The sequence below is a fragment of the Cryptomeria japonica genome, chromosome 4 (genome assembly GCF_030272615.1).
Source record: "Cryptomeria japonica chromosome 4, Sugi_1.0, whole genome shotgun sequence".
NCBI lineage: Eukaryota > Viridiplantae > Streptophyta > Pinopsida > Cupressales > Cupressaceae > Cryptomeria > Cryptomeria japonica.
This window is the reverse complement of record NC_081408.1, coordinates 613,293,090-613,315,445: the sequence shown is the minus strand read 5'-3', so window position 1 is coordinate 613,315,445 and position 22,356 is coordinate 613,293,090. Positions and strand designations below refer to the sequence as shown.

The following is a 22,356-nucleotide window of genomic DNA, read 5'->3' as shown; positions in this document are numbered from 1 at the left end:
CAGTAGCATATTATACAACCTTTTGATGTATATCTATTTGATGTATATCATCTTAAACCTGTGAGAAATAAATTGTATTATGAAATTGTACTTGTATGAAGATAAACTTAGTTAGTCAAATAAAATTTTTCAACTAATTATAAACAATTTTAAATAGAAATGCTATTCATCTGCAGCATTGTGAATTTGTCCTAGGCTTTTCTGTTATTTTTTATCCTCTACAATGTATGCTTATTTTGAATGCTTCGAAGGTAAACAACTTTTTGGTAGGGAATTTCATAGGATCTATAAATTTGTTATGAATTAGAACTATGAGTAAATTTATGCTTAATGTCTATACTTAGCAGAGAAATTTTGTAATTAGAATCCTTTTTGAAATTTTATAGCCTTTATAGATCAGTAGAAACATAGTTGTAGAGGGTCATACAAAGTTCATGGCCAATAACAATTGTAGGCGAATAATATACTGATAATCAATTAGTCTTTTATACTGTTGTAATAGCCATCGAGTACAACACAAGCATACAAAAAAATCGCATTCCAATACTAAGTACAAACAAATTTGTAGAAAACAATATGAGCAACCCTCTATTAAGATTGTTACAATACTTTAATGTGTGTAACTTTGTTATCGATGTTGATCCTCAAATGACCCTCTACAATTATGTTATGGCCATATAAGTTAAGGCTATAAACATGTGCTGAGGGGGCCTTTACCTGCAAAAGTATAAGACTTGCCGGCCACCTTATTTTCCAATGATTGGTTGTTTCCCCTCATAGTGCTGGTGATGTGTACCGGTGAATATATTTGTATGTCTTGGCAGAGTAATACACAGTCCACTGTGCTTCCATTCTATCAGTTGGAAGCTACTCGTGTACAATTTGATTTTTCCTAGAATGTAAAGTAAATGTATAATTTGTTAAATGAAATTCATTACTATACTTTTCTTCTCTTCTCGTTTCAGTTCTTATTTTCACCTGAATTCTTTATATCCTACAACTTTTCAATTTTTTACGTTTTCAGTTAATGTTTTTTGTAACAAGTCAATAATTTATTTTTTTGAATTTCCTAAAAAAAATTTGATTTTCTTTGACATAGGCTCTGTTTTTCTCTTGTATTGACTTTTCAAGTGATCAATTTTGATTTTGTGGTTCCAACAGAAAAGAGCCACATTAACACAATCAAATTTCTACAATGCATAGAGGAATTAAAGAAACAGAGGATATTAACAATGCCATTGCAAAGTTGTTGCAAGAGAGAAACAAGATAAAGGACAACCTGAGAAAGATAATTCATCAGTATGAATGTAAAATGGCCAAGCAATCAACAAACTCCCCTTCTACTTCTTCCACTGTTGTTACTTCCATACATAGTATGGTATTATACCTTCTTTCAATACCAACTGTTGAACAGTTAACTGATCCACTGGCCATTTTCATGTTAGGAGACAAGATCCTTAAATGGAATGATAACCAACTTGGATGGGTTGCCTGGGTAGATCCTCTCTCTCTTTAATTACTGAGTGTTTGATCAGTTGAACTCATATTTTAATTAGATTTTGAGATGAAAAGTAAACTTCGTGATCCTTGTACTTGATTGTTAAATGTCTAAATCATAAACTAAAACTTTATATTTTGGTACTCGTATGCCTATTACAAGAAAAGTAATAGAATCATCCATCCACCAAAAAATGTTGATACAATTTTACTTTTTTTAATGTTAGTTCACCACTTACTTTTACTGGTCCAACCTGATGGATTCCTAAATACCAATAAATGTGTATGCATATGAGCGTTTGATCAGTTGAACTCATGTTTTGATTAGATTTTGAAATTAAAAGTAAACTTCATGATCCTTGTACTTGATTGTTAAATGTCTAAATCGTAAACTGAAACTTTATATTTTGGTACTCATATGCCTATTACAAGTAAAGTAATAGAAACATCCATCCACCAAAAATGTTGATACAATTTTACTTTTTTTTTTTTTTTATGTTAGTTCACCACTTACTTTTACTGGTCCAACCTGATGGATTCCTAAATACCAACAAATGTGGATGAATAAGAGACGTTTTTAAAATTAGATTGAGATAATAAAACCACACAAAAAATAAAACGCTACAAATTCTGATTTTTTTTTTGTCTACAACTCTCCTATTTACTAGGATTTAGCTACGTACTTATCCACGATAGTGAATTACTCAATCCATTATGCCTTTCAATCTATTCTAACAAAATATTTGAAATGTCATAATAGGATCACAATCAACTTTATGCTGCAAGGCAATATACTAGTCTAGATGACAGGACTTCTTTCGTTAGACTGAATCTGAAACCATTTTAACTCTAATAAACAGGTAAATTAACCTTCTCTTGAAAGTACATCTCTATTCGCTGCAAATTTTGATTCCCTTCTTTTGTACATTTTTTCCAAAACATGTAAAATACTGTCCAACTCATTCAGATTTTCATTTATGAACATATCTTTACATGTCAATAACTTTATTTGACGATAATTTGTACAATATTGCATTCTTCCAATAAATATAACATACGTATCAAATAAATTAATTACTTGTTAATAACATGTACTGGCATGCACGTTTAGCCCTGAGATTTCTTTGAAATTTAAAGCTCTGTATCCAAAATGTCATCTGCACCAACCACCTTTGAATCTGTACAACAATCAACAATGGATATTTCGGTAAGCTAATACATCATACCTTTTCAGAAAAAAAGCTATGTTGTCATTTCTTTCATAATATATCTTTCTTTTTTATTCCATCCTTTCCATTCTAACATGCACCCTTTTTCCTTGCATACACAATTATAGTTAAGCATTCTATAATTTACATAGCTTAATTACATACACTGCAAAACAATAAACTATACATTAACGAATAACCACATATATGTCTTAGTAGCCCTTGACATTAAATCCTCTATATTGATATTATTTTTTTGTAGGAAAATACCCAAGACTATGCCCCTACCCCATTTGCAATTCAATCTATCAATGCTAGGGATGAGCTTCCTTCATCATTGTTGCAAGTTTTATCATTCCAGAAAATGCAGAGTAGCAAATATGATACAAACATATATAAACTAGTGTTGTCTGATGGCACATACATGTAGTTAGCAATTTTGCCTTCTAAGTATGCCACTCTGATTGATTTAGACACTCTTAAAATGGGCTCGATAGTCCTGTTGTCCACTTATACATGCATATATGTATGGAACACACAGTAGGAAACAGACTATGTTTATTGAATAAATTATCCTTCTTTGCTATTTAATTGTTTTCAGCTACAATTTAAAGAATCTTAAAGAAAAGTCTTTTCATTTTATAGGACTATTATAATACTTAGTTTACAAGTCAAACAAAGCGATTGTCCATTCTTTGGAAAACTAGTATACCTATTCAAAGAACAACAACCAGAAATGATGAGTGAAGATACACCATCATCGTCTAAACGTTCTCTTCAGTTTTCTACTGAATTACCATCCCCCCAAAGTACAACCTCTGAAAATATAAGCCCAATCAAAAGTTTAAATCCATACCAAAACAAATGGACAATCAAAGGCAGAGTTACTCATAAACGGTCTATAAAGTCATACAGTACAACTACTAAGAATGGACACGTCTTTAGTTTTGACATTGTCGACACTGAGGGCTGTGAAATTAGAGTTACATGTTTTGACGAAATAGCTCAGCTGCATTCTGACCGTGTGGAAGTGGGTTCACATTATGTCATTTCTAAGGGGTCCATTAAGGAAGCAAACACAAGATACAACAAACTGAACAATCATTTAGAGATCATCCTGTCTGATGCCTCCATATTAAAACACTGTAGCCATGAAGAAGTACCAAATCAACAACACTCTCCTTTCATTCCTATTAGTGAAGTGTTTCAGCTAACTAATAATACATTAGTTGATATCATTGGTGTTGTTTTACATGTTGGAGATATAATTCCAATCCATAGGAAAGATGGCACTCAAACACAAAAGCAAGTTGTTAGAATTAATGATCTCTCAAGGTCAACAATTGATGTCAACCTATGGGGTCTGATATCAAAAGAAAGAGGACTAGAGTTAAAAAACATGTTAACCAGTGATAGTGTTCTTATACTTGCTTTAGGTAATGCTCGTGTTGGTTATTTTAATGGTAAGGTTTTTAACATAATAGCTGCAGCAACATTACATATTAATCCTCCTTTTCCAAAGGCAGAACCCCTAAATTAAGAGGAATTCTTCCCTTGCATACTCTAGATTTTTCTCCAACAATTACCCACATTCATAGCAAATATACTAGAATGACTATTTCATCAATCCACGAACGTATGAGTGTGAAACCAGAAACTATTCAAACCACTTCACTGGTTGTTCTAAGATTTATAAACGTAACAGATAAAACTTTATGTTACGCAACTTGTCCACTAAAAGTAAATGGAAAGCCTTGTAAAAAAAAATGCACTCAACAGGTTGATGATTCATGGTTTTGTCCTAGATGTGAAATGACCATGGCAGAATGCAATTACAGTTACCTTTTACCAATGAAGCTACAAGATGCAACAGGTACTGTTTGGGCTACTGCTTTTGATGAGGTTGGAACTCAATTGATAAAGAAAACTGCAAAAGAGCTTTGTGCACTGCAAAATGATACCACAACAACAAAGAAACCTTGTTCTATGATTAATAAACTTGTCTCATATCGCTACGCATTCACATTAGTGGTTTCTACTGACATGTACAACTCTGAATCAAAGATGAAAGTTACGATCAACAAAGTCTGCTCTGTTGACTATAAATCTAAGTGTGATGCATTACTTGCAGAGATTGCTCGCCTCTCTACACACGCTTAGCTATATTAGGCATTTTGCCTAATTACAAAACTTTTTGTTCATGATACAGTTATTACATTTGAAATTTTACATATTTTATAGTACTACAATCCTACACATAACTTTACATATAGATGTCTTCATAGCTTTTATCGCTTTTCCTTTGAATATTGCATTATGTAGAACTTTTTTGTATTTTAAGATAATTCTACTTACAAATACAAACGATTATCTTCTATGAATACATGACTACATCTATATATATGTATATGTATATTTCTTACATAAATAATAGATTGCATTAAAATTACACTGTTATCTCTTTGCAATTCTTTCCTTACCACATAAATTTTTTTACTGTCATGCTTATTACTTTTCCATGTACTATTATAATTAAAATTAGCCCATTTATGTATGCATAAATATTATAATAGAGAATTTGTATCTCAATAACTATCTATATTTAGTTTAAAAATTCATACACACGTGTCAACAATCACATCTACAATTGGATATTAAACAATGAGAATTTGCATCTCTGCATACAGATATATTTATATGTTTATGCACAACTAACTATACAAGTTTTCAAACTCTTCAAGAAATACTCGCTATTGCATTGCACAATACATTTAACTGCATACTCATCTATGTTGGTTAATTGCCTTGCAGAATAACTTTGCTTTCCTTCAGATTCTTCTCTTATATAAGTACTTATTGTTCATGCTTTCCTGTACAATTACATATTTACATTTATTTGAAAATTCCAGTTGTCTATTTCTTTCATGCATTAATGATTGTTGAGCAATTAATTTCTTCAACTATGATCTTTCTACAAGCTCAACACACTTTTCAATATATTTTTAACCTTGCATTCTTAGCTTTAATTACTCTCTTTGCCTATCATGTAAAGATGCTTATTTATATTCCTATATAGAGATTGCATACTCATGTATGCTGGTTACTTACCTTCCAGAACACAAAATGCTTTCCTTTAAATTTCTTTCATATAAAAGTATTTACAGTTCAATGCACTTTCCTATTCATTTCATTACTTGCATTTCTATCTTTGTTTGAACTTTTTGTGTATCATATGAACATACTTAAGTATATTTGTACACATATATAAGTATCTGTAAATAAATAAATATTTATAGAAAATCTATACATATATGCACATATATATATCTATTTTTATTTTTGCATATCTATTTCTACAGGTATATACCTACTTATATATAAATTTTTTAATAGATATATATTTACACATGCACATATTTGTATGTATATCTATATATATGTATAAATATATACATATGGATAAATGTATATCCATAATCATAGTCTCGAATTGTTATCGTACCCAAACTTATAAAAAAATACCAAATATACAAAAAAAACCTATACAAAAATATATTTATACACAGTTATAGAATTATATATATATATACACATGTATTTATATATGTGCATATCTATATATACAGATATTCACATATTTCATTGATATGTATACATACATCTGTATGTAAATAAATTTTATATATCTGTGCATATGTATATTTCAATAATGCCTTTGGGAAGGGAAGTCATAGGTAAACACTACAGTCAACAAAACACACATTAGTAAATTGAACACTTGTACAACAAATACATCTCACAACAAAATGACCACAACAAAACTAAACATACTCAACCAACCATGCGTATACTAAGAAGCCAACACGATTTCTATCCACCCAATATACAAATCAAATTCTATACAAAAATATATTTATACACAGTTATAGAATTTTATATGTATACACATGTATTTATATATGTGCATATCTATGTATACAGGTATTCACATATTTCATTGATATGTATATATACATGTGTACATATATACATATATCTCTATGTATGTATAATTTTATATATTTGTTCATATGTATATTTCAATAATAGCTTTGGCAAGAAAACTCATAGGTAAGCAATATATTCAGCAAACTATACATTAGTCAATTGAACACTTGCACAAAAAATACATCTCGTAACAAAATGACCACCACAAAACTAATCAAAAGAACAGTACAGATTAGATTAAGCAGTTTTCAATTCCCATACACTTCTGAATACATATTTCAATGCTTTCTCTCTTCAGTTATGAGAATTCTAACATACCTCTATTCTCTTCCAACTATTAGATATCTATTGAGCCTTCCACTCAAGAAGGCAATGCCATCAAATGGAGGAGAAAGCAAACAAATAGAACTTACTATGCAAAGAATAGAGGCAATATCTCCAACAAATGCCAAATGCAGTGTCGTGCACAACAAACATCTTATAGTGACTCAGACATTCTACTACAAACAAAAAGCAATGACCTTGAGCAAAGTAATGTGCCTCAAACACATTCTACTGCTTCTGAACTCTCCCTGCAGACTCCTTCATTCCTACATGCATTATCTAACTTCCGAAAAAGAATTCATATGTTGGAGCTCACAGAGGCATGTACTGTTTGTAAAGAAAACTATGTGGGCATGACTATTCAAAAAATCAACTATGCAGTTATATGCATGAGATGTTCTGCTGAAAGAGGGCTCCACCATTTCTCATTATCAAACAATATGGACCCAGGTGAGCAACCTTCTATTTTAAAGTGTCTTTCTCAAGTATAAGAAATGCTCATAACAAGGATTGCCCCTGTTTTGCAAGTTACTCATGCAAGGGGAGGACAATATAAGTATTCTGGTCACACAATTAAGTTCCCACAAGATATTTCAGAAATTGCATTATCATTGCCATGCAAAATTCAGCATTTAGAAATTCTTATTGTTTGTAGAACTAATTTATAAGGATTAAGCTATGGCTGTTACATGAATAGGTTTCACATCACGAATGCATTGAATTACAAAATAAAGCATGACCAATACTATAAAGTTGTTGTCATTGATTTAGATGCAGTACAACTATTACCAGAGCACAACACTGACATTTCAGACCTTTTGCATTCAATACCTTCACCTCAAGAAGAACCTATATAAGAAATTCCTGATGTTCCCAACATCAACAATGAAGAAGTAATAGAAAACTCTTTTTCATTCATTCCACGACTTCCATCCTCAATACCTGAACTTGATGCAATCACTTAGACAATTCGAAATCTAGATAATACCAACAACAATGTTGTCCCTTAGCCACAAATCAGTACATCACCTATCAATGAGTACAATACGGAAGGCCTACTTTCAATGGCATTCCCCACACTGCTCCCTAATGGATTGCCTTTACCATTTCAAGGCAAAATAAGGCATGTCCATTTACATGAATATTCTTTGCACTTGATAAAATATTCCGATCAAAGATTTGGCCAGCATGTCCATTTTAGATATTATATCTATAACCTTATGATGAGGCATCGATTTCAACAATCAGCTATTGTTTTCATAAAGACAAATTTAGAAGATTCTCTTCCACTGAATCTTCATGGCCTAAGAGAATACTTATAGAACGCACCATCAAATGAATTACCAAATTATATCATGCGATATGCTGCCTCCTTGCGTGAAACACACACATTTTGGAGAAAATCCCGTAGAGACCTTACGACAATGATAGAACAGTTAGGTCCACCTACGTTATTATTTACTCTTAGCTCAACTGATACAAAATGGCCTAACCTACATAAGTTGTTCCCAAAAACACATTCAAATACTGTGAACCACAACAAAAGGCAGTCTATTGAGAATTTAGTCAATAACCCACTTATAACAACTTTATACTTGCACTTAAGATTTCAGATCTTTTGTGATGAAGTCATTGTCAAATAATTGCATGTCACTGACCACTGGTACAGATATGAATGGCAACACCGAGGCTCTGTCCATATTCATGGCTTTATTTGGCTGCCACAAACACCTAATATTGACAACCTTGATTGGTCAGACCATGAAAGCATTCAATCAGTTAAAAACTTCTTTGACCAGTACATCACAACATGGAATCCACGCACTGAAGTGGACCGCTTAAACAGACAGTATATACTTGCAATTTCAGATCCATGTCTTTAGGATATAGATGTCATATCCAGATCTGAGCCTTGCACTGATTACACTAAATTAGTGAATGTTGTTCAATGACATACAAAGTGTTCAGAGTATACCTGCCTGAAAAAAAAAACAAAACTCAACACCTTGACCTGAACAACATGACTCATCATTGACTTTAGACCATAATAATAACCCATCATACAAGCCAGCAAGGAATGATAGTCACCTCAATGTTCACAACCCAATGATGCTCACCATATGGAGGGCTAATGTTGACTGTTAGGCAATATGCTCCAAAAAGATAGTTCTCCAATATATCTCAAAATACGCATCGAAAAATGAATGTAAATCAGAAAGCTATACTGACATGTTAAAAAGAATTGTTGGATCAACAAATTCAGAAGATACAATTCTATTAGCATATCAGAGATTTGTGATAGGAATTGTTGCTGATAGGGACATTAGCACTCAAGAAACTTGCCACATGCTTCTTAAACTTCCCTTGATCTCTTGCACACGTCAATTTGTGACCCTCAGTGTTGGAAAAAGAATCTTCCGTATAATAAACTGTGATGAAGGTTCACAAACATCCATTTCTTTCGTTTCTAATTACATGAAAAGACTATCAGAGTTAGCAAACCTAACTTTGCTCCATTTAGCTCAACAATATACTTACTGTGAACAATGCAAATCATGTAAATGGATAAAAAGAAAGCTACCAACAATTGTAAACGTCTACCCGCAGTATAAATATTTACCTTCAGAAGATGACAGTACTTTTGAAAATTTTTGTTGGAGTGAATTACTTTTGTACAAACCATTATGCAACATCCCTCTACACATAGGTATCTCAACTGATGAAATTATAGTAAATTGGAAACATATTCAAAGTACGCATTACATCCGGTGGCATGTAAATGGCATTGAAGAACACTTGACTACAAAAAATAGCAAAGACCTGCAGTCACAAGATAATACACAATCTACTGATCAAGACCTCTACGAATGAGAGTTCTTGTCACAAATGGGAGTGTCAAACAACTTTGATGTTGCTACTCTTCAAATGCTTGGCAATTGTGATTTTGATCTTCAATTTAATTGAAGTGCTTCCATACCTAATGAAATGCTGCATTTCCACGGAGAAAAGCCAATCAACTCACACCCTTGGCAACATACATTCAAATGCACCTAATAACTTTGAGCTTGCAGCAAACCAAAATACTGTACTTGATATTATAAATATTCACGCTGCATAAAATTTGAATTCCTCACCATTAAGGTTAATTATTCAAGGCACAACATGTACTGGAAAGTCACTTCTTATTAGCTGTATACATAATACCCATTGCTTGTAATAGCACCAATAGGTGTATCCGCATATAATATCCAAGCTACCACAATCCATGTTGCCCTCCATATACCTATTCAAGAATACAAACCCTTAACATACCATTCACTATTAATGTTTCAAGAGCAATGCAAACATTTTGATAGATGAAATGAGCTTTGTTGGTCCTCAATTACTGATGAAGATTGATAACAGATTGCGAGAAGCTTTTCCCACCAAACAACATGAATCATTTGCAGCACTCTCAATGATCTTGGTTGGTGATCTTTCACAACTTCCCCCAGTTATGGATAAACCATTATATGCATCCCACTCAACAACACTGGCTCTATGGCACACCTTCAATAATGTTGTCACCTTGGATGTTTCTTTTCGACAACAAGGTACAAGCCCCTGTTGGCATATGATGATATGATGATAATGTATGTTGTCATTGATATCAATAAGTGTAGGTGAACTGGTATGAAGATTGGAAGAAGTTGTTATTGATGTTCAAGTTAGAAAACCGATATGAAGGGATGAAGTGGACCGATGCTAGGGTTTCACTAAGTGTGACTACCAGTTGGTAGTCTCAGCTCTAAGGTTTTCGGTTTAGAAATCTAGCTTGTGCAATGCAACTGGTGACATTCTGTGTTGAGTTAGCTAAGAAATAAGGATGAGATCGAGATGCCATGTGATTTTTGTTCACGTGAAGGATTTCCTTGAGGATCTTGCATGTGAAGATCAATTGCATTAAATGTCTACCTCGGGAATGAACATTCTTCTTAGTGGTATGTGAAGAGAGCGTGATGGGTTACTGATTTCCATGTGCGGTAAAGAATGGACGATGCAGAATGCCTTGTGATCTGTTTGAGATTGTTTTATTCTATGCAAAAGCGTTTGAATGGTCAGGATTGGACTGTTTCTAATTGTAAACCTAAAATGTTTAGGGTTTAGGGTTTATGCTACCAACCTAATTGTTGTCTATAAGGTCGATGAGTTTTGATATTGTAAGTGTTGGCAAATGTTGGGTTTTGTATTTGAGTGATGAGATACTTGCCAAACCAGTGAGTAGAAAACTGCAAAGTGTGATTGCAGAGTAGAGGAGCTGAAAAGGATCTACCTTAGCATGTAGTGCTTTTATCAGATCAAAGCTTTACCTGTTGTCTTCTAACCATTTCAATAGTAGGAAAATCCCTTTGCTGGGTAGCTTTAATAGGCTTATTGTAAATCCTTTAACTAGGTGACTCAAGATCATTGAGTTCTTCAAATCCTCTAGCGAGGTAACCTCTAATAGGGTTTCAACCTTTAACAGGGTATATAGCCATCCCTTAACCGGGTGATCTTTAACAGGATTGGTTCCTAACAGAACCTTATTGTAAATTCTTTAACCAGACTTGGCTCCTAACAGAGTGAGCTTCAAAAGAGTTCAAGAACAAGCTTGTGGGTATTCATCCCCACCGTGGTTTTTCCCATTTGGGTTTCCACGTGAAAAATATGTGTGTCATGAGTTGTGCATTTTTCATGTGATGTTTAAGCAGTCTTTGTTTAGGTGAATATGCATGCAGAGCTAATGGTTATGGTGTTACTAATACAACACATGTATGAGTATATTGGTGAAGTAGTTATCAAGTGTTGAATGTTATTTGAAGTATTCAGTTTTACTGGTTTTGTTGTCTAAAGTCTTACTATGTTTAACCGGTATTGCCTTGGTTAAGTTCAGTGATGAAGACAACCGGTTAGCATTGTTTTAACTTGATAAGTTGTTGAGAAGTTTTTTTATGTACTGATTCACCCCCCCCTTTCTCAGTACCAGTTAGGGTATTTGTTGTTCATCATTATTCATCAATTGGTATCAGAGCAACTCCAAGTCCTTGAGGATATAAGCTTAACTGCTTGAGGTAAAAGATCTTGCTTTAATGATGAAGAGGGAAGGTCCTAAGTTCAATAGAGATAACTTCAAAATATGGAAGGACAAAATGAAGATTTATAGCAAGAGTTTGGATGCTCAACACTGGAGCTATGTTGAGAATGCCTATGTAATCCCTAGTGGCACTCTAACCGATGATCATAAAAGAGAGATTCAAGAAAATGAGAAAGTCATGGAAGCCCTTATTAGCAGCCTGTCCGATATTGAGTTCATTGATTTACAAGATAAGGACACTCCTAAGGATATATGGGACACTCTGGAAACCATTTATGGGGTGATGAACATGTCAAGCAAGCTAATGAAGAGAGCCTTAGAGTCAAATTTGAAGACATGAGGATGGTGGAAGGAGAGACCATTTAGCAATATGGCATAAGGATCAAGACTGTGGTTGGAGATATCAAGAGAACTGGTGGAACAATTGATGATGCCACCATTATCAGTAAAGTTTTGAGATCATTGTTACTGGTCTATGCAATCAGAGTTGGTGCTATTTAGGAGCTAAGGTCTATCAACAAAACCAAGGTATTCTTAGACTCTATCATTGCAAAGTTGACTGCATATGAGTTGAATAGCTATGATGGCAGTGTTTAGAAGATTGAGTCAGCCTTTAGAGCTTCTGCTGCACCAACCAAAAAAGGAAAAGAAGTAAGTACCAGTTATGAATCCAGACAATGCAGAGATATGGATGATGAAGAGATTCTGATGGAGTTTGAAGCTCTTCTTGCTAAGAGACTTCCAAAAGGCACCGGAAAATACAGAGGTAAGCTTCCTTTAAAATGTTTTTCCTACAATTAGATAGAACATATAGTTGTTAACTGTCCTAACAATGACAATAAGGATAAACCGGAGAGGTTTAGAAAGTATAAAGGAGGAGGTAGGGAAATTGTCTTGTTGCAGTGGATGAAGGTGTTAGTGATGAAGAATCTGAGGATGAAGAGAATGAGGACATTGTGTTTGTAGCTGTAAAGGAAGAAGTGTCTGACAAGAAATCCCTTGTCTCTCGCATTGACAACTCTAATGAGTGAATTATTGATAGTGGGTGTTCTCACCACATGATTGGTGACCAGAGAAAGTTTTTGTCTCTAGAAGAATATGATGGAGGTGTTGTCCGGTTTGGCAACGATGCACCATGCTTGGTGAAAGGTAAAGGATCCATCTCACTGAATGGAAAGAGTAGTGTGGATGATGTCTACTGGGTAGAAGGTCTTAAGCATAACCTTTTGAGTGTTTCTGAGCTAAATGACAAAGGACTCATTCTGGAGTTCAAAGGTGGAGTTTGTAGTATAATTGGAAAGAGTGGTGAACTTATTGCCACTGGTAAGAAGACCAAAGGTAACTTGTTTCAGTTGAATGCCAAGATTAGTCAGTGTCTGATGGCGAAGTTTGATGACAGTTGGATATGGCATATGAGACTTTGTCATATGAATTTTGATAATATTGTAAAGACGAGTAAGATCAAGGCAGTAAGAGGATTGCCTTTGTTGAACAAACCAGATAATTCTTTGTGCAGAGAATGCCAACTTGGGAATATGTCTTCCTCAACTTTCAAAGGTAAGTCTTTCTCAGCAGAGAACTTACTTGATCTTGTGCACATCGATCTGTGTGGTCCAATGAAAACTAGAAGTATTCAGGGAGATAGGTATTTCATGATTCTTACTGATGACTGCTCAAGAATGATGTGGGTAACATTCTTGAAAGACAAGTTTGAGGCATTTGGAAAGTTCAAAGCCTTTAGAGCATTAGTAGAGAAGGAAAGTGGTCAAAGGATAAAATGCCTAAGAACTGATCAAGGAGGTGATTTCACTTTTGATGAATTCAACAAGTACTGTGAAGAGAACGGTATCAAGAGGCAATTGTCTGCCCCAAGGACACCACAACATAATGGCATAGCAGAAAAGAATAATAGGATTATAGTTGAAGCGGCCAGAACAATGTTGATCCAAGGAAAGGTTGCTCACACTTTTTGGAGAGAAGCGGTGAGCACTGCAGTCTATACTATGAACTGAGTACTCATCAAGAAAGGTAAAGATAAAACCTCTTATGAGTAGTGGACTGGGAAGACTCCCACTGTGAGTTATTTTAAAGTATTTGGCAGTAAGTGTTATATCAAGAGAGGCATATGAGCAAGTTTGATGCTAAATGTGATGAAGGAATATTTCTAGGATATTCCACTAAGAGCAAAGCTCTCAATTGCTACAACAATAGGATTTAGAAAATTGTTGAGAGTATCAATGTCAGGGTTGATGAATCCCCTGAGGAGCCTGAGGAAACTTGCAGCGAACAAGTGGAAGATGAACTAGGTGTAACCTTCTGGGAACCGATTAAGAAAGAAACAAGCAAAGGCCTCAGTGTTCTTGTATCGGTAGAAGCTGCAGTAGGTGAAGAAGAAGATGGAGAAGAAGAAGAAGAAGAAGAAGAAGAAGAAGAAGAAGAAGACAAAAAGCAAGCAGAACCAGCTAGAGTCATTCCTAGGTATGTGAAACTACATCATGATCCGAAGCAGATCATAGGAAATAAAGATGCAGGGATACTCACAAGAAGAAAGGTGAAAGAAAACTCTTGGATGATTTTTGAATTTGAGCCTAAGTCCACTAGAGAGGTACTTATAGATGAAGATTGGATTAAGGCAATGGAAGAGGAGTTGGACCAGATAGAAAAGAATGCAACATGGTCTTTGGTACCCAGACCGGAACACAAGAATGTCATAGGTACCAAATGAGTCTTCAGGAATAAGCTGAACGAAGAAGGCATAGTTGTAAGCAACAAGGCAAGACTTGTATGTAAGGGATATGCTCGGGAAGAGGGAGAAGACTATGGAGAAACCTTTGTCCCAGTGGCTAGACTGGAAGGTGTTTGAATGCTACTTGCATTGAAACATTTAAGGGATTCAAGGTATACCAGATGGATGTGAAGTTTGCATTCTTGAATGGAATCCTAGAAGAGGAAGTGTATATTGAGCAACCGGATGGGTTTGCCTTATCAGAAGATAGTAACATGGTGTGTATATTACACAAGGCCCTGTATGGATTGAAACAAGCACCAAGGGCACGGTATGAATGGTTACACTCTCATCTTGTGAAGATGGGATTTGAGAGAACTAGTGAGGACAACAACATCTACCTGAATTATGAAGGTGATCAGATTCTGATCTGTGAAGTGTTTGTAGATGACATAATCTTTGGAGGAGATGATGAAATGAGCCATGCATTTGCAGATAAAATAAAGAAAGAGTTTGAGATGTCTCTAATTGGAGAGATAAAGTTATTCATTGATCTACAGATTCAACAGATGAAAGAGGGTATCTATATTACCTAGTCCAAGTATGTCAAAGAGGTATTGAAGACCTTTGGCATGGAGAGAAAACCGATTGGTACACCTATTGGTGCCCAAAACCGCAGATTGGAAAACCCAAAGACTTGCCAAATCCTTAGGAAATCCAATCAGCCTTGGCCAACGAATAGGGATGGTCGAAGACCAAATCCCTCTGTACTTCAGGCTCCACAAGACCAAGGCGGGTGTACCCTTTCCTCTCAAGCACAAAAGAGTTATTTAAATGTGGATTTAAGCCTCTAAGCAAGTTTACATAACTGGCAAATTAGTGTTCTGCAACTATGCTATATCATGTGCTTTAGTTGAATACTTTGAAAATTGAAAACTAAATATGAATAAAAGTGTATGTTAAAGATATTGTATATTGAAAATGAAATGCTTTCAGGACTTGAATGAAATCTGCAAGGATTAATTCAAATAGGATATGGAAGAATGTTTCTCTGTAAGGACCTTATGCATACAAATCAAAATCTCAGAAATGAATAACAGACCAGTGCCTCTATCCAAGAATATACATGATACTTTGTGGACAAACAATTTGATCAGACTCTTGAGACAGTTTTAAGGTAACTTGTAAACACAAGACCATCAATACAGAGGTTCCAATAAGTGCTATAAGAACATGAAGAAGCCAATCTTATATTCAATTATAACAGCTTGTGGTGGCACACTGTATTAAACCCTTTATCAAATTTATCAAGAGAATAAAATGAAATTCATCAACACAAAAGTATACACGAATTCTGAAATTGAAACAACGAATCTTGTATATTAATTTTTGGAGAATGAATGCATACAATAGCTACACTTACAGATACTCCATTACACAGTGATTGCTCAAAATGATACTTCCATTCCTACAGACTTCTCCAATACAAACATCCCATAGCCCTTACTGGCAGCCTGACAGATTGTGAATTGTCTTCTCCTTTTTTTTAATTGAAAAAGACTACCTATAAATACTTGATCCAAAAAACATATGTGAAAGGACACACCCTTTCGCATACAGGAGGGAGTTATAGACAATTGTTTTTCCAAAGGACACACCCTTTGGTTTACAAAGATAATTACATTTGAATCCCTAAAATACACACTAAATAAAGCTTCAATAATATATCCTTTATCCTCCGCTTTGATAATACTTCCCGTAAATATTCAATATCTCCTACACATAAAATAAACCAATCAAATCCCTTATTAAATTAAAGATTAAATATATTCCACTTTAGATTAGGCAATAATCATTTTACCCTATGTAAAATACTTATTTACAACAATTCACTTAAATCAAAGTATTAAATACTTGTAAACATTTATTCCAATAATAGTTTTTATTAAATAACATAAGGTAAAAGATTTTGTACAGTAAGTAAAAGAAAATGCTTCCCTTCCGATAATGTTACAATACTTTCTCACCTTTTGGTAATCTTTAATTTGGGTTGGAAATATTATATCATATAAAGTAACCTTTGCAAAAACCAATCAAGCATTAAATGACTCACCCTAATGAATATGTTCAAATTATTTACCTAGGTTGAAAATAATATGTGTATGGAAGGATCACTTAAATAAATAAATGCTTTTCATCATTTTACTTATGGTAAAAGTACATTTTCTCCAAAATAATAATAATCATTCTTTGATCTTGCATAAAATCAACCCTAATATATACATGTTCCATTTTATTCACTTAGGGTGAAAAATATAAATGATCAAATGATAATATCAAAATGCGAAAATTTATTAGGTCATCAAATTAAAGAATTAACTATGGTAAAAGAACTTATAAAATATAACTTTCTTTGTGATAAAATATATCCCTTTATAACCTCTCAAAAGGTAATTTCAAAAGATAATATTGAAAACTATTATTATCCTATCAAATGTTGTAAACAAGATTTCTTTTGCCAAGGTGCTCCTGAAAATCATCAAATTATAATATCAAAACATTAAATTAAATGTCTTCAGTAAGGGATACTTCCTGTTAATATGCACCCAAGAAATATAATTTTAAGAAATATAATTTTTGCCTATAGTATCTTGCACAAAATATAAAAAAATCAACTAGCTTGATAGGTCATATGTTCCTATTTCATAGGGATATATTTAATAAAATCATTGATAATATTTTCCCCATGCAGATAAAAATATTTTCCCCCTAAAGAGACATATGATCTTTGCACACAATTAGGGTAAAATATTTCTAATAAAATATGATATTAAAATAAAACTCCAAAAGTAAATGGAAACTTCTTGAGTAAACATTCAAATAAGGATATTAAAGATTTGAGAGTGTTTTTACTTTCACTTGAATAATTTCCAAAGTAACAAAGAATTTGCCATAATAACCTCTTGAAATTAATTTTACCTTTAAAATAATAAATCAAAAGCAAATGATTAAAACATACCTACCCTCGCTTGATAAAAATACATTACCTTGGCAAATATTTCAGAATAGATTTTCATCTTGAAGGCAAACTCAATTTGGTTGGAAATAATTTAGCACATGGGATGCATACTTGCAACAAACCAATCAAACCATTAACTACATGATAAGATGGTTTACCCTAATATAAATTATTTAATTTATTAACTCTAGGGCGAATAATATGCATATGAAAAGATTAAAAATCCACTTAAATAAACAAATGCTTTTTATTATCTCCACTTGTGATTTGAAGCATTTCACACCTTTGAAACATTTTTCAAAATAAGATCCATTTATATGAAATAACATTTTACCTTAATATATATTTTACCAATGTTTTAGGGTAAAAATAATTTATTTAAGTCACATATTTAAAAATGTATTTCCACATTTCAAGATTACTTTAATAAATTAAAATCTTGTGGAAATATTTGCAAATTATTATCCATAGTAATTTCCCCTAACAAACATTTTCAAGTAATACAATAGAGCAATTGGTAAAAGGGGAGGGTAGGTATGGGTAGTTAGGAAGGTCAGGTTGAGAGGTTGAGTGTTCAACTCCCTCTCCCTACCTTTTTATAAAAATATATTTTATTTTAAAATCATTTATATGCAGAATGTAATCTTATTGTAAATCAAAAATATACTTGCTTAAGATATACTTCGTGCTCCTTAATGTGCCTAGAAATTTAATTTTTCCCATGTGTAACATCTGGCACTCCAAAAATATCAAAAATCTTGTAAAAATGGCCTTCAAGGTAGGGTGGATGGTTTGGGCCTCTGTTGAGAGACAAAAATCACCATTTAAAACTCATATTCAAGCCCAAAAAATGGCCTGAACTGCAAAAACGTGAATGAACTTTTGCTGTTGTTGGTGATACTTCTCATCATAGCCTCTCCACTTCTCTAATATTTGCTGAGCTTACTTGATTATGTATGAAGATCGCATATACTTAACAGTTCACTGCTACTTGTCATCACCCCAATCATTTTCTTGCTGAGGTGCTGTAAAAGCTCACAACATTATGTATATATAATACTTCAGCTTGAGCACTCAATAGGTTATTAAGGAAACATGTATATGTTGTTTATTAATGAATATATTGTTCATTGTCAACCCGTTGTACAACAATGGCCGCCCTATCAGGGATCAGGAGGGCTCTCAAATGCCTATGCCGATACTCGATGGCTTTTACTCTTCGGGCCCCAATGTATCCCAATCATTTATTTTTAAAAAAATGATTTAATATTTCACCTTTTGAGATAAAAACTTTTTTCCTTCTATCAACTATAAAGTATTTGATCATTTGATTTGCTCAAACGTAAAATCTTTTATTTCTTTTTTGTAATAATCCTACACATTATACAAGCTCAAAAATTGTGTTAGTTTTAAAAGCATCATATAATTTCATGTAACACAAATAATTTAAATACTATAATATTAATTGGAGGAAAAATATAATATTCAAAATTAAACACTTCCTAATTAATATTATACTCAAGAAAAATAATTATAAAATATAAATAAAATGGCTTTCATAATTCATTCAGCGTGATACTCCTGCAAAAGGAAGTTTATTAGTATTCTACTACAATCATTTTGACAAAAATTTGAAATTGTGTATTGCAAATTTGAAGAAATTGTATTTAGATTAGCCTCATAAAACATATCAAACGATATCGTATGAATTCGAAATTTGAAACATAGGTCCTCATATATACATAAAATATAGAGGAATAATTAATTTGACATAATAGAGTTCAGATGAGAAGAAGTTATGGTTCAAAAAGGCGTACCTGGCTTGATTCCGTATTTGCAACCATATACATACTTGGAAATCGACCACCTTGTTCATGCATCAAAGTAAGTTGCAGGGAACTTGGAGTGGAATAGATACTTGATCTAAATAATTGCAGATAGAGATTTGCTTCCTAGTATGAATCTGGAACCTTAAAAATTTTAATTTTTAAGGGTCCAACAACACCAATGGTGACCGACTGTAAATTGACTAAGGAAGATGATTCACCATTGGTGAATGAGAAGGAGTATCAATCAATGAACGGTAAGTTGCATTATGTGGTACACAGCAGACCAGATATTGGTCATGCAATGGGCATTGTGGCCCGTTTTCAGAAAAGTCCAAGAGAATCCCACTTGGTAGCAGTCAAGAGGATTCTTAGATACCTGAAAGGGACAATTGGTTATGGATTGTGGTATCCATACAATGGTGATTTTAATCTCAAAGTATTTACCGATGCAGATTGGGCAGGTAATGTGGACGATTGAAAGAGCACAACCGGTGGAGTGTTCTTTCTTGGTGGAAAACTAGTCTCATGGACGAGTAAGAAGCAGAGTTGTATTTCCCAGTCTACAGCTGAAGCGGAGTATGTGGCAATATTTATGAACTGCACTCAAGCAATCTGGATGAAACATGTATTGGATGGTTTCAAAGTACCCATATATGAACCGATGAGTATATTCTGTGACAATACTAGTGCAATCAATATTTCCAAGAATTTGGTATTGCATGCTAGGACTAAGCACATTGAGCTCAAGTATCATTTCTTGAGAGAAAAGGTTCAAAACAAAGAGGTTGTATTAGAACATGTTTCCAGTAAGAAGCAACTAGTAGACATATTCACTAAGCCCTTACCGAAGACTACATTTACCTATTTGAGAAGTAAATTAGGGGTTCTACCCCTTCATGAAGTAAACTAAAGTTTTGTGCTCCACATCAGTCAGGCACTACAGTGCCAAATCTTTCAAGATTAATGTGTTGAAGGATGCTACTCCATAGGGGGAGCAACAAAGTGGAGAATGGAAGCTTGTGCCTCCACTTTGGCATTGTTGTCAAATGGGGCAAAGATATCTGATGATGTATGATATGGGAGAAGATATCAATTGTATGGGGGAGAACACATCTGATAATGAAGATATATGTTATAGTTACATTGGTCTATGTTTTTTTTATATAGTTGCAATGCTACACTGAGTATTGCCATGAATTCCAAAAGGGGAGATTGTTGGCATATGATGAACCGGTATGATGATATTATGATAATGTATGTTGTCATTGATGTCAATAAGTGCAGGTGAACCGGTATGAATATTGGAAGAAGTTTTTATTGATGTTCAAGTTGGAGAACCTGTATGAAGGGATGAAGTGGACCGATGTTAAGGTTTCACTAAGTGTGACTACCGGTTGGTAGTCTCAACTCTAGGGTTTCCGGTTTGGCAATCTAGCTTGTGTGATGCAACCGGTGACAATATGTTATGAGTTAGCTAAGAAATAAGGATGAGACCGAGATGCCATGTCAGTTTTGTGCACGTGAAGGATTTCCTTGAGGATCTTGCATGGGAAGATGGATTGCATTAAATGTCTACCTCGGGAATGAACATTCTTCTTAGCGGTATGTGAAGAGAGCGTGATGGGTTACTGATTTCCATGTGCAGTAAAGAATGGACGATGCAGAATGACTTGTGATCTGTTTGAGATTGTTTTATTCTATCCAAAAGTGTTTGAACGGTTAGGATTGGACCGCTTGTAATTGTAAACCTAAAATGTTTAGGGTTTACGGTTTATACTACCGACCTAATTGTTGTCTATAAGGTCAATGAGTTTTGATATTGTAAGTGTTGGAAAATGTTTTGTTTTGTATCTTACTGATGAGATACTTGCTAGACCAGTAGAGGAGCTAAAAAGGATCTACCTTAGCATGTAGTGTTGTTATCAAATCAGAGCTTTACCTATTGTCTTCTAACCATTTCAACAGTAGGAAAATCCCTTTGTCGGGTAGCTTTAATAGGCTTATTGTAAATCCTCTAATCAGGTGACTCAAGATCATTGAGTTATTCAAATCCTCTAGCAAGGTAACCTCTAACAAGGTATATAGCCATCCCTTAACGGAGTGATCTTTAACAGGATCGGTTCCTAACAGAACCTTATTGTAAAGTCTTTAACCGGACTAGGCTCCTAACAGAGCGAACTTCAAAAGAGTTCAAAAACAAGCTTGTGGGTATTCATCCCCACCATGTTTTTTCCCATTTGGGTTTCCATGTGAAAAATGTGTGTCATGAGTTGTGCGTTTTTCATGTGATGTTTAAGCAGTCTTTGTTTAGGTGAATATGCATGCAAAGCTAATGGTTATGGTATTATTGATACAACACATGCATGAGTATATTGGTGAAGTAGTTATCAAGTATTGAATGTTATTTGAAGTATTCAGTTTTAATGGTTTTGTTGTCTGAACTCTTACTGTGTTTAACCGGTATTGCCATAGTTAAGTTCAGTGATGAAGACAACCGATTAGCATTGTTTTAACTTGATAAGTTGCTGAGAATTTTTTGTATGTACTGATTCACCCCCCCCATCTCAGTACCAGTTAGGGTATTTGTTGTTCATCATTATTCATCAGCCCCTCCCAGATGCAATTCCGTGAGATTTTGCTTAATATACGCAACA

General features: G+C 33.9%; 1 protein-coding gene across 1 annotated transcript; it reads left to right on the top strand.

Moving 5' to 3' along the window:
• The first annotated feature begins 3,441 nt into the window (after nt 1-3,441).
• LOC131875258 (replication protein A 70 kDa DNA-binding subunit A-like) lies at nt 3,442-4,245 on the top strand. Its single transcript, XM_059219331.1, has one exon. The coding sequence runs from the start codon at nt 3,442-3,444 to the stop codon at nt 4,243-4,245; it is 804 nt and encodes a 267-aa protein (XP_059075314.1).
• The last annotated feature ends 18,111 nt before the right edge of the window (nt 4,246-22,356 follow it).

What these genes read in the sequence shown, in the direction of transcription:
- LOC131875258 (XM_059219331.1), top strand. Translation starts at nt 3,442, where the DNA reads ATGATGAGTGAAGATACACCATCATCGTCTAAACGTTCTCTTCAGTTT.